General features: G+C 37.5%; 1 protein-coding gene across 1 annotated transcript in view; it reads left to right on the top strand.

Moving 5' to 3' along the window:
* The window catches only part of DCT (dopachrome tautomerase), a 30,946-nt gene extending 14,818 nt beyond the window's left edge, over positions 1 to 16,128 (top strand). Inside the window, exons 6-8 of the mRNA XM_059902724.1 lie at positions 713 to 848; positions 12,176 to 12,377; positions 15,757 to 16,128. Of these exons, the coding sequence (XP_059758707.1) occupies positions 713 to 848; positions 12,176 to 12,377; positions 15,757 to 15,935 (517 nt within the window). The 3' untranslated portion in view covers positions 15,936 to 16,128. The remainder of the gene's footprint in view (positions 1 to 712; positions 849 to 12,175; positions 12,378 to 15,756) is intronic.
* The last annotated feature ends 2,068 nt before the right edge of the window (positions 16,129 to 18,196 follow it).

Below are 18,196 nucleotides of genomic sequence, written 5' to 3'. Positions count from 1 at the left end.
GGTGCCCAGACCATCATAATTGGCATCACCTGGGAGTCAGGTAGAAAGAACCACAGATTGTTAGGACCCAGCCTGTACCTACTGAATCAGAAACTCTGAAAGTGGGGCATGAAATATGTATTTTTATTTTCCAGTGATTCTGATGTATGCTTAAATTTGAGGATCACTGAGTTAGGGTATGGACAATTAAAATTTCCTGAAAATGAGGAGGGGAAAAAAGAGAAAGATAAGGGGAATTTGGGGATATGTTTAGAATGCTGAATGTATTACAGTCAAACAGCAGATCTATTTAGTGGAGAAATAGGAATATAAGATTATATGTTAATTCAAAAAAATATTTATTGATCTCAGACCATGTGCTGGGCATGGTACTGAGACCTGGAAATACAAATTTGAAGAAACCACAGTCTCTGTCCTCTAGGAGTTCATATGTGGCATGGGAGACAGGTATGACGGTAGATAATTGTCATACAGTACACAAAAGATATAGACTCCAACCGAGCAGGTGTGGAAGTAGCATGGATTAGGAGTTCCCTTCTCTTTAGAAGATCTCATTAAAGGTTGTCGCTAATTCTTAGCTATTTAGCTACAACAGAGCTTCCCATTTCCCGACACAATCTCAAAATAGAAGACTATTATCTAGGCTGGAAACAATACAAAGGGACCTTTATCAATTCATGACTCTTGTCGCTGACATACCGATTTCTCTCAGGAATGCCCTGGAGGGATTTGATAAAGCAGACGGGACCCTGGACTCTCAAGTGATGAACCTTCATAATTTGGTTCATTCCTTCCTGAACGGGACAAATGCTTTGCCACATTCTGCTGCCAATGATCCTGTTTTTGTGGTATGTTCAGAGACTCAGAAGAGATGAAACATCTTCTAGATAATGTGTTGGATTTATGTGCTTTACAACAAGATTAAGGTTTGGCGTGTGTTTTATTCTCTGTGTGAATGGGATGTATGCATATGTAAGTCAATTTAAATCTACAGCATAGGGGTGGTTAGATAGCATTTGAAGTTCCCTCATCAGAAACCTGTACTTTAGAGATGGTTAGCTTTGGAATGACCCTAGATGGGAGTTTACAGTCCAGAGGTGGATTTATAAGTTAGCATAATAATATTATAAATTATACCATAATTTAGCATAACGTATCGTACATTAGCATAATGATGAGTGAGTTTTCATTGGTGGGATGAGTGGTGTTGAAGGTAAGTGATGGGCTGGAAGTACTGTGCAGGTACTGTGACCCTTGCATGATGCCCAGGTACCTGAGGTCCAAAGCTCTGTTTGGTGTTTGGTCCTGGCTTCCCTCACTTCACAAAGGATTCTGGCTAAAAATGAGCTGCTTTTGCCGTCAGAATATCAGAAATGTGGACTATTGGTCCCAACTTCTAACAAGGTGGGGGCTTGTCTGTGAGTCCTCCATTGCCATCTTTGTTCTTCTGTAGGATGATCCTTGTTCCCTGGCTCTAACTTGATATCTCACATCACTTTTCAGGCTATCATTTCAGCCATCAGATTATGCCAAGCATTTTGATGTCTACCTCCTCTGCTATCTATCTACACATCTATTGACACCATATGTCTCTAAATAAGTTTTTATTAAAACACACATTTTAAACTATATAATTTGTACATACAACTCATATTCATAAGAAAAAATGTCACTCCTACCCAGTACTCCAAAATATTATGAGTAGAACAGCAGAATCCTCTGACGAATTGAGGATTAAACCCAGACCTTTCACTCCTACCAAAGGTAATAATGGTGATGGTAGTAATTTTTTTTTTTAAACATCTTTATTGGGGTATAATTGCTTTACAATGGTGTGTTAGTTTCTGCTTTATAACAAAGTGAATCAGCTATGCATATACATATATCCCCATATCTCCTCCCTCTTGTGTCTCCCTCCCACCCTCCCTATCCCACCCCTCTAGGTGGTCACAAAGCACTGAGCTGATCTCCCTGTGCTATGCGGCTGCTTCCCACTAGCTATCTATTTTACATTTGGTAGTGTATATATGTCCATGCCACTCTCTCACTTCGTCCCAGCTTACCCTTCCCCCTCCCCATGTCCTCAAGTCCATTCTCTACATCTGCATCTTTATTCCTGTCCTGCCCCTAGGTTCTTCAGAACCACTTTATTTTTTTAGATTCCGTATATATGTGTTAGCATACGGTATTTGTTTTTCTCCTTCTGACTTACTTCACTCTGTATGACAGACTCTAGGTCCATCCACCTCACTACAAATAACTCAATTTCGTTTCTTTTTATGGCTGAGTAATATTCCATTGTATATATGTGCCACATCTTCTTTATCCACTCATCGGTCGATGGACACTTAGGTTGCGTCCATGTCCTGGCTATTGTAAATAGAGCTGCAATGAACATTGTGGTACATGACTCTTTTTGAATTACGGTTTTCTCAGGGTATATGCCGAGTAGTGGGATTGCAGGGTCATATGGTAGTTCTATTTTTAGTTTTTTAAGGAACCTCCATACTGTTCTCCATAGTGGCTGTATCAATTTACATTCCCACCAACAGTGCAAGAGGGTTCCCTTTTCTCCACACCCTCTCCAGCATTTATTGTTTGTAGATTTTTTGATGATGGCCATTCTGACTGGTGTGAGGTGATACCTCATTGTAGTTTTGATTTGCATTTCTGTAGTTGCTAGTAATTTGATTTTCAATCCTAAGTCTCAAGGATTGCCAAATCTGATGTCCTTATTTTGAGGAAACCCACTAAGTGTGCAGGGCTTGACAACGTTTTTCTGTCAACGGCCAGATAGCACGTGTTTTAGGCTTTGCAGGCCAGGTGATCTCTGTTGCAGCTATGCAACACTGCCACTGTAACATGAAAGCAGCCATAGACAATACATGAACAAGTGAGTGTATTACTCAAAGACTGGTTCAGTCTCTTGGCAGACATTGAGCCAAAAGACACAACCAAGCCAAAGACTGATCCGGAGAAGGAAGGATTTATTGCTTGCAGCAAGTAAGGAGAACACTGGGGATATTTCCCAAAGCAGTGTCTCTGAGAACAGCAAAATTGGGGAAGTTTTAAGCTAAGGGTACATGAATATTCATGAAGGGGCTTGTGCAGAGGAGATTCAGCATAGAACTGAGGCAAAGGTCGACAGAGTCCAAGCTTTAGTTGATTGAAGTCACAAGTCAGAAAAGGTTAACATCATCATCCTAGCTTCCTCCGATCGGGTGGTTGAGCGCTAGAGGAGGGTTTAGATTCTTCAGAACAGCTCAAGAAAGTGCTTCAGGCTAATCTTTACCATTGAAATGGAACTGAGAGTTTTTACAACTAATTTGTTGTCTTTGCTATAGTTACTTTTCTTGCCTGATAACAGTCAGTTTGTTCTTTTGTTTCCTTAAAATTGTTATTACTGAGGCCTGTTCAAGGGCAAGCATTGAGGACAGGCTTAGATCACAAAACGGCTTAGGCTTAAAATGGCCTCTCTTATGTCAAAAAGCTATATCTGGTTCTTTTCCACCAGGGACACCCCCTCCCCTCTCTGCCTACAAGTGTGGTGTTCTAATAAAACTTTATTTACAAGAACAGGCTGCGAGCCCTATTTACCCAGCAGGCTTTAGTTTGCCAACCCCAGCTTGAAGGGATCAGTGTCTTCTCTGCAGTACAGATGTCTCTATAGTCATCTTTCTCTTCCTCCTCTAGTTAGAAGCCCACATTATGACTTTACGGACGAGGAATTCCGTGACTTACATGTAGTTCAAAGACACTAGTTGTTTAATTGTCCTTGTCTTCATACTTTTAATACCTTTAATATTTAAAATTTTGTTTTCTTTGGTATAAGTTATGTATATATAAATAGACAAAAAGCCACAGCCCTTCTGTGAAGGCACAGAAGGAGTAATGTTTTGGCACCAGTTCCAGAACTCACAGTTACTTTAGGCTGTTTACAAAGAGTTTCATATTGAAGCCAATTCAGCTTCAACGGTATTGAAAGCCAGGTTAAAGCACTTAAGTTAACAGAGTTATAGCTTCTGGAATTTCAAATTCATGAGTCAGTTTATGCAAAAACATTGCATATAACATTTATTAAATTTATTTTTCTGAAATCTCTTCAAGCAAAAGAAGTACAAAGTTGTGTGTGATTGCAATAATGAGTATAAGAAGGTATAATGCTAAAATGCAGGAAAAACTCTGAACCAATCTCTGAAATTCTAATTTTAAGGTAATTGAAGGAAATGCACACATTTATCGTGGAAAATAAGATTAGGTCACAGGAATGCTAAGTAGTTCTGTTTTCAATATTAAATGTAGATATAACCTAGAAAAGAAAAAAAAGAGGGAAACCAATAGACCATAAAGTTAAATAGTTAACTGCCACAAAAGAAACTATGTTAGAGACTAGTAACTTTCTTCCCAATTCCTAAAGATAATATTCTTAAAGTGTATTTGGATATTATCCTCCTAGAAAGTTACATTTGGTAAGTTGTAATTCTTTCAATTCCACAGTAGCTAGGGGATTCATAGGTTGCATGGTTAGTACTCACTGAATAGCTCATGTGTCTATTCTTCACCTTATATGCTGAAATTCTAAATGGAATTAAGACATACAAGCAGCCTTATTGCCATTTGTATTTCTTTCTTTCTTTTTTTATTAAGCTATAGTCAATTTATTTACATATAATATTGTGTATATTATATATGTAACTGAATCACTTTACTTCACACCTGAAACTAACACAATATTGTATGTATATGTATATATATTCTTTTTCAGATTCTTTTCCATTATAGTTATTATAGGTTATTAGATTATTACAAGATGTTGAATATAGTTCCCTGTGGTATACAGTAAAACCTTGTTGTTTATTTGTATTTCTTAACAATGACAATCATTTGGATAAGAAAGGAATTTAAGAATATAAAGCTAGAAAAGAGAAAATGAGTTTCTAAAAACAAAGATCTAATGGATTACACTAAGTTAAGCCTGTAAGACCTTATCTGACTCTACTTTTCTAGGCTGCAATAAAATTACTAAAATTAATAGGTCATAGTAGCAAATATAAAATACTTCTGAGTTAGTATGAGTTCAGTTGAAATTTTCCAAAAGAAGTATATAGGACATTGCTTTTCTCCCATCAAGAGCAAAGCACTTAAAAATGGGTCTATTATATTTATCTTTCTTAAAAAGTCATAGAGTAATATCTTGATTAATTAAAATAACATTGTTTTATGTCAATTTTAAATGTATTAATGGTTTAATGATTTATAATTGCAGAAATATTGGCAAAAAAGTTTTTAGATGTCCATAATTTCATTTCAATATTTCTGCTTATTTTGTTTCATATTCTTATATGTTTATACAGTTGCCAATATAATGCACACATTTTTAGGTTGTTACATAGTTTCCTAAATTTTTTAATTAAGAATATTTATAACATTATAAGAGGTTCAAATGTAAAAGGCACAAAATGAAGTCCCTGTGTCAATACCGTCTCTCAGCTATCCATTCCCATTTTTCCCTATTCTTCCAGATATATTTTATAGATATACAAGCACACATATTTATGTATAATATTTCTCTTTTTTATACAGATGGCAGCATACTATAGGCACTTTTGTGACTTTGTTTTACTCTTTCATTTGTTTGTTTGTTTTATCTATTCTAAACACTTTTTTTTTTAAAGGCCGCATGGTATTCTATAGCATGAATTTTTCCTGAAATTGGTCTCCTACTGATGGATGTTTAGGTGGTTTCTAATCTTTTGCTTTACAAACAATACAGCAATAAATGAACATGTAGGATAAGTCAAGAGGATAGAATCACGGGCTCAGAAGTTAAATAAACGCATTTGAAATTTTGATAGATGTTGCCAAATTGCCCTCTGGGAGGTTGAATGATTTTTTTCTCTGACCAGCTATGTAGCAGAGGGACAACTCCCCCACTCTTTCTCATTAATATGGTATGTTATTACACTTTTTCATCTTTGCCAATCTGATAAGTGAAAATATTTCAGTGAATTTAATTTTCATTTCTTTTCTTCTAAGTGAAGTTCAACATCTTTTCACATATTTAAAGAACCATTTGCATTTCCTTCTCTGTGATCTGTCTGTTCATGTAGGATAATGACTTCTGGGAAGAGCAAAAAAACTAAATGTTCTTAAGAGAATTAGTTAAATGATTTATTCTCTATGTAAGTTAGTAACAAATACAACATCCTCTTTTGATATTTTATTTTTCTTGGAAACCTAATACTCTGTTCATATAAAGATGTGTTTTCTAGATTTCACTAGCTTAAGGGAAGCTAATGTGATCATTGATACAATATCCAATCTCCGGAACAGTGGTTAGGTTCTTTAGTGGTTAGTACTTAGTTGATGTGCAATAAATTATTGAGCATCTATTAATGTGTCCCTACACTAGATGCCATGCAAACATAATCCTTTAAGTTCACAAACTGTGTCTGGTAAACAACTCTCCTCGTTTTAAATACGGGGAAAATAAAGTTCAGAGAGGCTAAGAGGTGAGTACAACATCAGATGAACTAGTAAGTGGCTGAGCAGAGATTATAAGAAAAGTTTTCTCCTCAAACATTTCCCCACGTGGAGTCTTCCAGCTACAATTTCGCCTCTTGTCAGTTTAGACAATTCTAATTTGATCACCTCACAGTTGCTGTCATTATAGCTGAGGACACATTGTCCTGTTAGATCATGTTGATAGGAATTAACACTAATTGGTGAGGCAGGTCTGAATAATTTCCCTTGACTTTTGAAAAGATAGGGCATTGGTTTTGTCATGAGTAAGGATTCATGACTTTAAAATGCCACATTTACTTATTTAATATATGTATTTTTAAATAACTGAGATGATAGACATCCACTGATTCCTGAGTAGCATAACATCTTGGTGAATTTTACAAGAGCTCAGGTGCCAGAAAGGGTGGCTGGTCACCTGCCTGGGCAGGAGCTCCCAGGGTGGCAGGGTTTCTATAGGCTCAGTCTGGGTGGTTTTATTTTATCTTATTTTATTTTTAATTGAAAAGCTCTAATAATATTGAATTAGGTACAAGGAATACTCTTGACTGAAGTGTGTATCACATACTATTGTGATATACTCTTATTTACTCTTTTTTTGATTGAGGTATAGTTGATGTACAATATTATATAAGTTACAGGTGTACAATATAGTGATTCACAATTTTTAAAGGTTATATTTCGCTTATAGTTATTTTAAAACATTGGCTATATTCCCTGTGCTGTACAATATATCCTTGTGGCTGATTTTATACACAATAATTTGTAGGGATGGTTTGATTTTTAACTTACACATGCTAAATGGCTAAATGGAGCTGAAGGGGTTCTTTTTCAACTCTAGACTTTATAAGGATAAACACATGCTGTACTGAGAAGAACTAAACCTGTAACTAAGGGATGAACTATATACGCTTCATTATTGATGAATTAAGTAGTATAACAGCAAACCATAATTTATATACAAATCTAAGATGGTTCTAGCATTCATTTGAGTTCCTCTCTCCTAGAGCTTTGGTGGTCCCTTAGTCTTGAATGGCCTGGGAGTATCTCAGTTCTTCTCTAGAATCTCTTCTAACATCACCCTGGGCCTCTCTTTTCAACCTGTATTGTCCGCCTATGATGTATGCAGTTCGGCATACATCGCATCTTTTAAATTGACATACTAATAGCAGAACTCTCCTGTGTTCTCTGTTTGCATTTGTTCAAAATTTAATGCTTAAACTACAAGCTTTCTTCCTCAAGGGTATAGCAACTGAGTTCCTAATGCTCTTGATATCTCTTCTTATATGCATGCTATCATATCTTATATACAGTGTATACTGTATAATTTTATGTATACATATGTATATTTTGTATCCAATGCTATTATACAAATCTTTTGTGCAGAAAGGGTGCTTTCCCTATGTAACTCCTCCGAAATGCCTGAAAAACACCTTCTATTCTGTCTGCTCAGGATGCAACGAGAGAGTGGGTAGAAAAGGATAGGGAGAGAAAATTATAGCAAAATGGGAAACACACACCATCCGGGCTGAGCACTGCCCAGGAGACTATTATTATTCAAATGCCCATTTTCTCTGGTTGTTTCTTCTCTCTCTCACTGAATGTGCTGTCTATGGAGTACTCAGGTCCCTGTGGGAGAGCTTAGTCAGCTAAGTAGAAGTTGGGTGTTGTGTAACTATTTCATGCCTATTACATATGGCTTATTTAGGTATGTAAAACCAACATCTTGACTATACACTGCTTCAGATCCTTGACAGAACAAGGCAAGAATAAATAAATATTATTGATACCATAAAATAACAAGCATGGTTAACTATTTTTTTAGGAGTTACCACTAGGAATTCTCTCATTTAGAAATTCGGACCCAACTTTTTACTTGTGACTTCTAACTTAGGTTTTAGATTAGAGCTCCTCATATGGAACTGTGTGTCTATCATGTGACTTTTAAATGCTCAGATATGAATTCTTAGAGGACCAGAGCATCATCATGTTACCACAATAAGATCCACTCTGATTATGAAGGACATCCTCTGGATAGTAATACATGAACTCAGGTGGTGAAAACCGCAGTGAGCTGGTCTTTGGTGAGGTACAGATGTCTTTTCAGTCAGCCTCAGGTTTCGATAGTGATCTTCCTCCAGGCACAGATACCCTTCTCTTGTCACCACGAGATTCCATGTGGCCGGAATCTGAATTTGCAGCCGTTTAAATGAAGGTTAAGTTTGGTAGTAACTTTATCCTCCAATGATCTTGAGAAAGATATGCATGCTTTCCCTGTACTTTATTAAGTTTCTTTATGCCTGTAAGCACAACATTTGTTGATCAGTTGCTTTCTTCTGCAAGGGTTACATTTAAAAATTTTTACCTTGAAAACCCATGTAATCACATTTTCTTCAGTACTGCCTCGCAAATTGAAATTTAGTGGTTTCTTTTTTTCTTCCTGTACCTATCCACACTTTGTTGGAACAAGATAGAATAAATTTTATACCAAAATTTGTGACCTCATTTCTGAAGCACTCAATTATTAATGCCAAAATATAACTATGAATCTCTATAGCAGATATAAGTCAACAACAGTTTACTTTTACTTTGTTTTGTTTTTATTTATTATCGTCAAATTACAATTTGGCCTTTACAGAGATATTAACTTTGCTTATTTTCAACCTGTGTCCAACAAACATACTATTAGTTTCTCAAGAGCAATTCAGGGTATTTCGTTTAGGAATAATGTTCACAACTTCATCAAAAATACCGAGTCTCCAGGTTGCACTACTTCTCTTTCTAGCCTCTGGATACATTGTTGCTCACAGCATTTTGTCTGTTGCCTTTTTTGCATCTTCTTGGCACACACTGGCCTTTTTTTTTTTTTTTTTTTTACTACATTCTGTAAATTGGGTACTCTGTGTGTAGTTCCTACTAGAGCTTTTATTGTATAAGGTTTAACAACCCTTCTGAGACCTATAATCTCTCCTTCTTACTCTTCCCCTGTTCTTTTATCTCTCCAAATTATGAATTGCTTTAGAGTGTTGTCCCCTCCTTAATTATTTACACTTTGTGCTGGGTGAATTCTAGTGCTTTCACCCGGTTATTTACCTATTACAGCATTGAATCTGCATCTTTCTATGCCCTGAGAGTCTCTTACTTCTTTTCATAAATCACAATTTGATCTCTCACTTGAACTCAGACAGTATCTAAAAGTTCAAGATATGCTGTATGGCCTTTCTTGGAAAATAGATTCTGGTACACCCCTTTTTCTGTGTATCACTTAGCATTTGGTTCAGCTGCTTAAAACAGAAAACCAAAATTACAGAAGCCTAAACAAAAAAGAGGTTTATTTTTCTCTTTGTGTAAAAGACCTCCAGTGGCAGGCAGTCCAGGGCTGGTATAGTAGCTCCATAGTCATCGTGAACACCTTCTGTCTTTCTCTTTTACCATCCTTGGTGAGTGGCTTCTTTTCTTAACTTTGCTTGTTAGCTGCTAAGATGGCTGCTGCAGCTTCAGCCATCACATCCATGTACCAGGAAGCAGCAAGGAGAGATGGAAAAGGAAAAGGGGACACTTTTAAGTGAGACAACCACCTTTAAGGAGATGTCCTAGAAGTCCTATCCAGTGACTTGCAGTTAAATCTCATGGATAACTTGATACATTGTTTCACCCCAAACACAAAGGAAGTTACTGTGGAAGAAGCAGAGAAAGGCTATTGGGTAAGCAACCCACAGTGCTTGCTACCCTTAGACATTGTACATCTATTGCTTGGGCTCCATGCTTGAGGCAAAACTCCTGTTTGAGGCTGGCAGGTTCCCGAGGCTACACCTGGAGAAGGAAGCACAATTGCCCTCTCTGGGAACCTCTTAACCTTATGTGGAGTTTCCAGGATTTAGGGCATGTGGTATTGTTTTCAGGGACCCACACCAACAACTAACACTTCGCTCCTTTTCCAGGGCTGAGGCCCCTTCTCAAAGATGAACTGTTCCTGAACTCTACTTGTGGGAAACATTGGTCACTAACATTATCATGTGTTCTTCTAAAGTTGTTGCTCATGCGATAAACTCTATGCCTTTATTCCTCCGGGGTTGAAAGTTTGTTACGCAAAGCCAAGATTTCAGAACTCAGAAAATCCTTTCTCTCTGTGAAAGCCCACGTCTTACGATTTGATGTTTTGATTTTTAACATGATTGTCTCTGCCATGAACTTTAAAAATCCATTCAGGAAAAAAATCCCCTCCGTAAATCACTTGATTCTTTTTACTATCCTGAATGTAGAAAGCTCTCACTGTTGCCTGAATGGGTGAACTAACTACAAGGAACCTTGGGTAAGATTTGAAACTATTATCTACTAAATAAACAACAGTAATACAAGCCAGAAGGGCGATGCAATTAAAAGGGTAAGAAGTGCAAAGGACTAAGAATTCAGACTGAGGGCAGTCAGGGAAGATGTCTCAGTACAGGGACCACTGAGTTTGTCTTGAAAGACTCTGATGCCAGAAAACAGAAGGAACAGGATTGCAGACAGAGGGAAATAGCACTTGCTAGAAAGAGGCCTGTTTGGCTGAATTGTACAAAATATAAAACTAATTTGCATGGCACTCTCATCAGCTAACAGAAACTTATTAAGCATCAACTCTGTCCAAGTTGTATGCTAAGCCTGAAACTTCAAAGATGAAAAGGTCTTATCTCTGGCTTTTAGGAGTTAGGGGTCTTGTTAGGGGAAATTGATAAACAAATAACAAGTTATAGTATAATTTGACCAGCTCTATAATTGGTAAATTGGTAAACGAATTCATTTAACAAGTATTTATTGAAATAAGTGTCCCCCATCCCCCTTGCAACAAACCCTGGGTTGACAGGCCCTGGGGACACAGCAGGGAAGGAAAAGCAGACAGGACCCCTGGGCTCCCTGAACGACAGTCTAGGAATGAAAGAGAGCCTCTAACCACCTGGGCTGACCTCTCACATTTACGTCCTGCTGCAAAATCAGGACTGTAGATGTGGAATTTTGCTGTTAATATTTTAAAACATGTAATAATTGCTGTATTTGAAAAGGACTTAGCTTCCTTGAGAAAATAAAACTGAACGCTATGCACATTACAATGTTTTTAGACTTTTGCTGGCGTAACACTGAGAATTCAGACGATAGGGTTATAAAATGAGCACATAGAAGGGTGTTCCTGGTGAGAAAAATTTGAACACCCATTTTGGATGTTTTCTTTCTTTCTTTTTTCTTTTCTTTTCTTTCTGTCTTTTTTAAAAAAACTATCCATTTGTATTATAATACTGGTAAACACGTTTCCTTTCTCTCTTGTTAAAACCAAAGCATCTGAATATTGACTACACTATATATCTCATCACACTTGCCTTTTTTTCTGAACCTAATAATTAACATGCATTTGCTGAAGGCCTCACATATTCCTAAACCAATGTTAAATCTGCAACGTGAACTTTCATTTGTCTTAACAAAGGGGTTTATAATCCTGTTTGGAAAGATATTCCATACAGCCTTGGAAACTTCACTAAAAATGCCAGTGGGTATGTCACCAAGAAGTTCCTGATGTCAAGAAGAACCAACCCCATTTCATTTTAGAGGAAGTTGCAGTCAGATTGGTCTGATTGGAACAGACCTATCAATGTTAACACCGTGTTCAACTGTCTTGCAGGTCCTTCATTCCTTTACTGATGCCGTTTTTGACGAGTGGATGAAAAGATTCAATCCCCCTGCAGATGCCTGGCCTCAGGAGCTGGCACCCATTGGTCACAATCGGATGTATAACATGGTTCCTTTCTTCCCTCCGGTGACTAATGAGGAACTCTTTTTAACTGCAGACCAGCTTGGCTATAGCTATGCCATTGATCTGCCAGGTAACTAATGCAACTTGTAAATGCGTGATTCGTTCATCTTCTAAAGAAGCTTTCTTTCCTTTTTCCTTTCTTTTTAGTGTAAGCTCCGGCCTTACATTGAAGTACTCAGGTCTAGTTAAGTGTATTGGCAATTTTATAGAGTATCTATATTTACCAAAATGAACCTTTAAACTACCAATTAAACATCAGAAAAGGGACTGGTTGGATGACTCTTGTTTTAGAAAATTAAAAGTTGTTAAGAGAACTTATTTCACAGGGAAAGTATCTACACCCGATTTGATAATTCTACTTGAATTAATTGAAAGCTGGCCGTGGTTTGAAATGCCTAAGCAATAAAATCAAAACGCACTAGCCACCTACGGATGGGAACTAGCAAGACCTGAAGGTAAGGCTGGGCTAATGGTGAGGGGGATGCAGCACCTGCCTCAGGCACGAAGTTCAAGGGCAGGCCAAAAACTCAGTAACTGAGCCAAGGAGTAATAGTCTCAAAAACCCAAATTAATGCAAAAAAAATCTATGATGAATACACTATCAAAATTTTAAAGACAGGCTGTTGTTGTCTGTTTGTCTTATACCCCTGCATCAGTTTGTAAGTAGACCAATTTTTTTTTTTCCCCCCAGTTAGCCAGTACCACACCTGCTGAATGGGTTTGTGAAGATGACAATGGCCTGCCAATAGATTGGGCTGCACGGGGCTTCATGTGTACATTTTTTTTTTTTAATGAATTTTTTGAAGTCATGTTTTTAAGTTGTAGGTTTTTTGTTAGCTTTCCCACCTGGTTCAAAATATGGGAGGATATTTTGATAAGTGTTATGTAGGGACATATATTTTTTTATTTGCCCAGGCCCCAGTATAGCGCCATGTGCCATTTAAAGAATCTTAGGGCAGGTTGAGAAAGGAAGGTAAAACAATTTTAAAAATCTCTAAATTTGTCAAGAAGCTGAAAAACATACGGCCTATCTGCTGGTGGCGTTTCCCCATTGGTGTCTATTTTGTCTTCCCTAAATCTCAGCCTGCAAAGTAATCAAGATGATTTCTGAGGTCACGTATCTCTCTCTCTGCCTCTCTCTAACTTTCAAAGCCTTTCAGACCCTGGGCCGTGTCCTTTGTTTTTCCTTCCAGTTCTACATCTACTGCAGCTTGTTCCCCTTACTGATTTGAAGTTTCCGTTCTTTGATCAGCTAAGGATATCTCTTTGAAACTTTTCTCTTTTCTCTGGGATTGAACATAATAATAATCAGAAAGTTTGGAATGTGCATTTTGACCGTGCTTCCATGTCCTCTGACATCAGCCAATTAACAGGTACAGACCAAGAGTCTAAATATGCCTAGAATGCACTAACTCATTAGAAGATACAAATTACATTCATTTATTGGTTTGACAAAGAAATTTACAATCCTGCCTGGGGAGACATAACTATAACAAAAGGTTGGAGAAGGGAGAGAGGGATTTGGGAAAGGAGCTGGGTCTTGAACTAGATTAAAGAGATGGTAGGTCTTAGGTAAGTGAGGGGGAAAGAAGGGAGCATTTTAGATTGAAGAAGGGCAGGGAACAGGGCTGTGAAAGACACATATAGTCTATATAGAGGACCCTGAGAAGAAGGTCTGGTTGTAGTGGAAGGCTTGGGTAGATAACTGTGAATTAAAGTTGGATTTGAGAGAAGGGCCTGGTTACTGAGCACTTTAAAAGCTGGGCAAAAACCACAAGGAGATGCCACTCTACACCCATTAAGAGGGTTACTACCCAGAAAGCAGAAAGTAACAAGTGTTGATGAGAATGTGGAGAAAATGGAATCCTCGTGCACTGCTGGTGGGAATGTTAGCGTAGGCTCTGTGGAAAACAATATGGCAGCCCCTCAAAAAATTAAATGTAGAATTACCACACGATCCAGCAATTCTGCTTCTGGGCATATATATACCCTCAAAGAATTGAAGGCAAGTAATGAGATATTTGTATACCTCTGGCCATAGCAGCGTTATTCACAACAGACAAAGGTGGAAGCCGCCCAAGTGCCCACTGACAGATGAATGGATAAAAAAAATGTGGGCGATACATACAATGGGATATTATTCAGTCTTAAAAAAGGAAGGAAATCCCGTCACATGCTGTAACATGGGTGAATCTTGAAGACCTTATGCTAAGTTAAATAAACCAGTCACAAAAGGACAAAACTAGGATTCCACTTCTATGAGGTGCCTAGAGTAGTCAAATTCATAGAGACAGAAAGTAGGATGGTTGTTGCCAGGGGCTGGGAGGGAATGGAGAATTGGGGAATTACTATTTCGGTTTTGCAAGAGAAAAAAGTTCTGTGGGTGGATGGTAGTGATGACTGCACAACAATGTGAATGTATTTAATGTCACGGAACTTAACTTAAAAATGGTTAAGGTGGTAAAATATATGTAATGTGTATTTTCCCACAATTAAAAAAAAATAAGTAACTAAAAAAAAGCTAGGCAGAGGAGTTCGGACAATAACAAAGGCAATCATTTTTGGCTCCTGAACCAAGAAATGACAGAATAAAAATCTGTGCTTTAAGAAGATGAGGAGGGCAATAGATCCTGCCGGATTGTTGCAGGAAGAGACAAATTAAAATCCTCTGGGAGAAACCCCACTGTGATGAGTCAGGGTCCTCTGTGGGATTGGAAGGAAATAACTAGAAGGACAATCTTACATCTAGAGAAGTGTAGAGTATAGAACAAGAACCCAGTGCAGAGAAACTGAATTTAAGAACAGCTGGCCAAGGATATGATAATTTTTAAGGAAACAACAAAAAATGAAATCCATTAATTTTGTGGAAAAGTGCTTATAAAATATATTTGAATAGAGGATTGGATTTATCATGTGATGATTCAGATTTTATTCACAACTATTTAAATGGGTCCAAATTCCTTCTGCTCTTGCTATTGAATGTCTCCTGATATAATAGCCAATCTCATTTGTCTTACTCACTTATCACCCCATGAAAAAGGTAGAGACAATAGAAGAATTTCTAGACCTGAATGTTGTATATTTTGCAGTTCCCCAGATACCATTTTAGCATGCATTTTTACAAATGTGTTTCTAACTCACAAAAGTAGTTATATACTTCATTGGAGGGTTTATTCTGTGTAAGTATTTATCGTAAGAAATTTTTAAAATGCAATAATCTACATTCAAATAATGGAATGCCATTTCCCACTTCCTCCAGAAAAACAATTGTGGATATGATAAATAGTTGGTAAGGAAGGAGAAGATAAATTTTATTCCGGCTAGTGTAGTTTTGCTTTATCAACAAAAGTGCATGTGAAAGGCTAATAATAGGTTTATTCTTCCCTTTTCTAAGAGTATTCATTCAGCCGATGAAAATCCCAATCATAGACCCTTCTCTTCTGCTTTAATTTCAGTTGAAGAAACTTCAGATTGGACCACAACCCTCTCAGTGGTTATGGGGATGCTGGTGGTCTTGGTTGCTCTTTTTGCACTGCTGATTTTCCTTCAATATAGAAGACTTCGAAAAGGATATGCACCCTTAATGGAGACACAATTAAGCAACAAGAGATACACAGAAGAAGCCTAGATGCTCACGCCTTACCCTAGAGAAGAGGCTGGCCAAGGCTTAGTTCTGACCCTGACAGTGAGCAAACGAATCCTCACTGTTTTTCCTTTCCTTGAAGATCTTTGGCATAGCTCCTCCTGTTGTGGGATGATCCCAAATACAGAAGATGCTTAGCTGTAGTTTCTGGTTCGCTCTGTTTATCTAACAAACAAGCTAAAGTCCTTGAGGGTGTCTCTACCATCAAACAAAGGTAGAGCTGATGATGATTGGTGGTACTTATTAATAATTCCCCATATTGATTAAGCCTCCTCGTGTTCTGAGAGCACCTCCAAAAATCGATAGAGTGGATTCATTGAAATTTGCAGGTCAGTGTAATTTGAGAGCTGGACAAGATCATGGTTAAATCTTTCTCAGCCCACACATCTTCATTTGTAAAGGGATGGGGGCAGGAAGGTGCAGGTGCTACACGAGTCTCCAAGGTCTCTTTTAGGTATAAACATCCATGATTTTAGGTGCCTTCCTGATCATCTTCCTGCGGCTTCTTTTTCTTTTCTCTTGTTCTCCCCAGCCTTTAAAATGGCCTTGAAGATGAAAATAGGCCTTATTTTCCATACAGGATGGAGAATGAATGAATGAATGATCAATTTGGTTCTCTTTTATAAATTAGACTTTACAGAGTTTATAAAGAGTCTGCAGTTCTTAACAGCAGAGCTATCCCCAGAGTCAATAGCTGAATAAACATTGATCCTATAGTGGTAAACGAATAGATGAGGGATTAAATTAGTTTAAATTAATCTGGTTGATTAATATACTGTTTTGAACTTATTAACTAATACAGAGTAACTCTTTCCAGGAAAGTCTGACTGGAGAAGGCTGGTGAGCCTATCATCCTGAACATGAGACAATTTGAGTGTTCCATTGCTCTGAGGTCTCATTTGGCTGACCCCAAACCAATTCCTTTGCTAGGGAGCCTCAGATGAAAACTTATTCATGCATTTGGCTTATTTTTAAGAGTTGACTTTTAATTCATTAATGCTGCCCTGTACTGACATTACTTACAAATGCTAATCGAGTCTTATCATTTAAAAGCAAACCATCCATACAAAATACGACAATTCAGAATTAAATGGTTATGACCCACTAAGTAATCATCAGATTATGAGAGATAAGAACGAGGCAGTCTTTACGAAAATGTTTAGACGTATCAAGATGATCCCTCCTTCTGAGGAGTTAATGGTTTTTGAGATCTTAAGGCAGTTTCATCTGTTCATATCTGGCATCCGTGCAGGAGGAGGGAAGCCACAGAGGTGGCCCTTCTGTCCACTCACTGCAGCTCCTCTCTACTGGAATGGATGTGTGTAAAGAAGGGGGGTTAAGAGCACCCTAGAGCCTTCTCCATATGGCGGGGCTAGAGGGTGCAAGATTTACCAATATCCAGTGTTATCCCCTGGAATAAGACTGCAGAAGCCAGAGAAATGGACAGAGTTCAATCTGAACTGAATTTGAGTGAGTCTCATAAAGTATATCTGAGAGTAGGCTCAGCAGAGGAGAATCAAGACAGCCCAGAGTCCTTCACGGGGTGAAGCCCTGCTTGGACCTCTTTAACCAGCGCCACATGCATAAATCTCAATGCCTCCCTTTAATAGAATTCATGGAAAATTCAGCAATGTGTTACTAACATGGTCCACTCTGGCAGGTTTATGTTCTGAACTCAAGGTTGTTGGGGAACACATTTTTACATCCTGTTTTTAAACCCAAAGAGAAATATCTTAAGATGAAGATATAAGTGTGCATGGTAGGTATGTTCCTGAAAAGTTGTGTATAAATCAATTATACATTAAAAGCACCAGGGGAAATTACTTTTTATGGATGAACTATTATGAATAATTCTATAAAGCACATAGCCACCTCTAGCTTATCCTTCGAGTATATCAGAATTTTCATACATCATATTCTCATAAGATTTGTTTAAAAGCAAGATCTATCTGCAGCAGAAATAAAGACTAACCATTTATACTTAGCTCCTTTTAACTATAGTGTGTGCAACTTTTCATAAATACTATGTTTTATGATGCCTTCCTAAGAGAAATAGTTTCCTAATTTTGTAGTTCATATTAGAGGAATAAAATTTTCTAGCATTTTCTAACATTACAATAAATCAATGATGACTGCCTTTCAGCAAATCTAAAGGTAGAATAAACCTGTAGAGTAAAAAGTTGGTATTTACTTACAGTGAATACTATGCAGATAAACTCAGAAAATATCACTCAGCATTGTACAGC

This window comes from Balaenoptera ricei, chromosome 18 (assembly GCF_028023285.1).
Source record: "Balaenoptera ricei isolate mBalRic1 chromosome 18, mBalRic1.hap2, whole genome shotgun sequence".
NCBI lineage: Eukaryota > Metazoa > Chordata > Mammalia > Artiodactyla > Balaenopteridae > Balaenoptera > Balaenoptera ricei.
The sequence above is the reverse complement of the archived record's forward strand: the minus strand, read 5'-3'. Positions and strand labels throughout refer to the sequence as shown.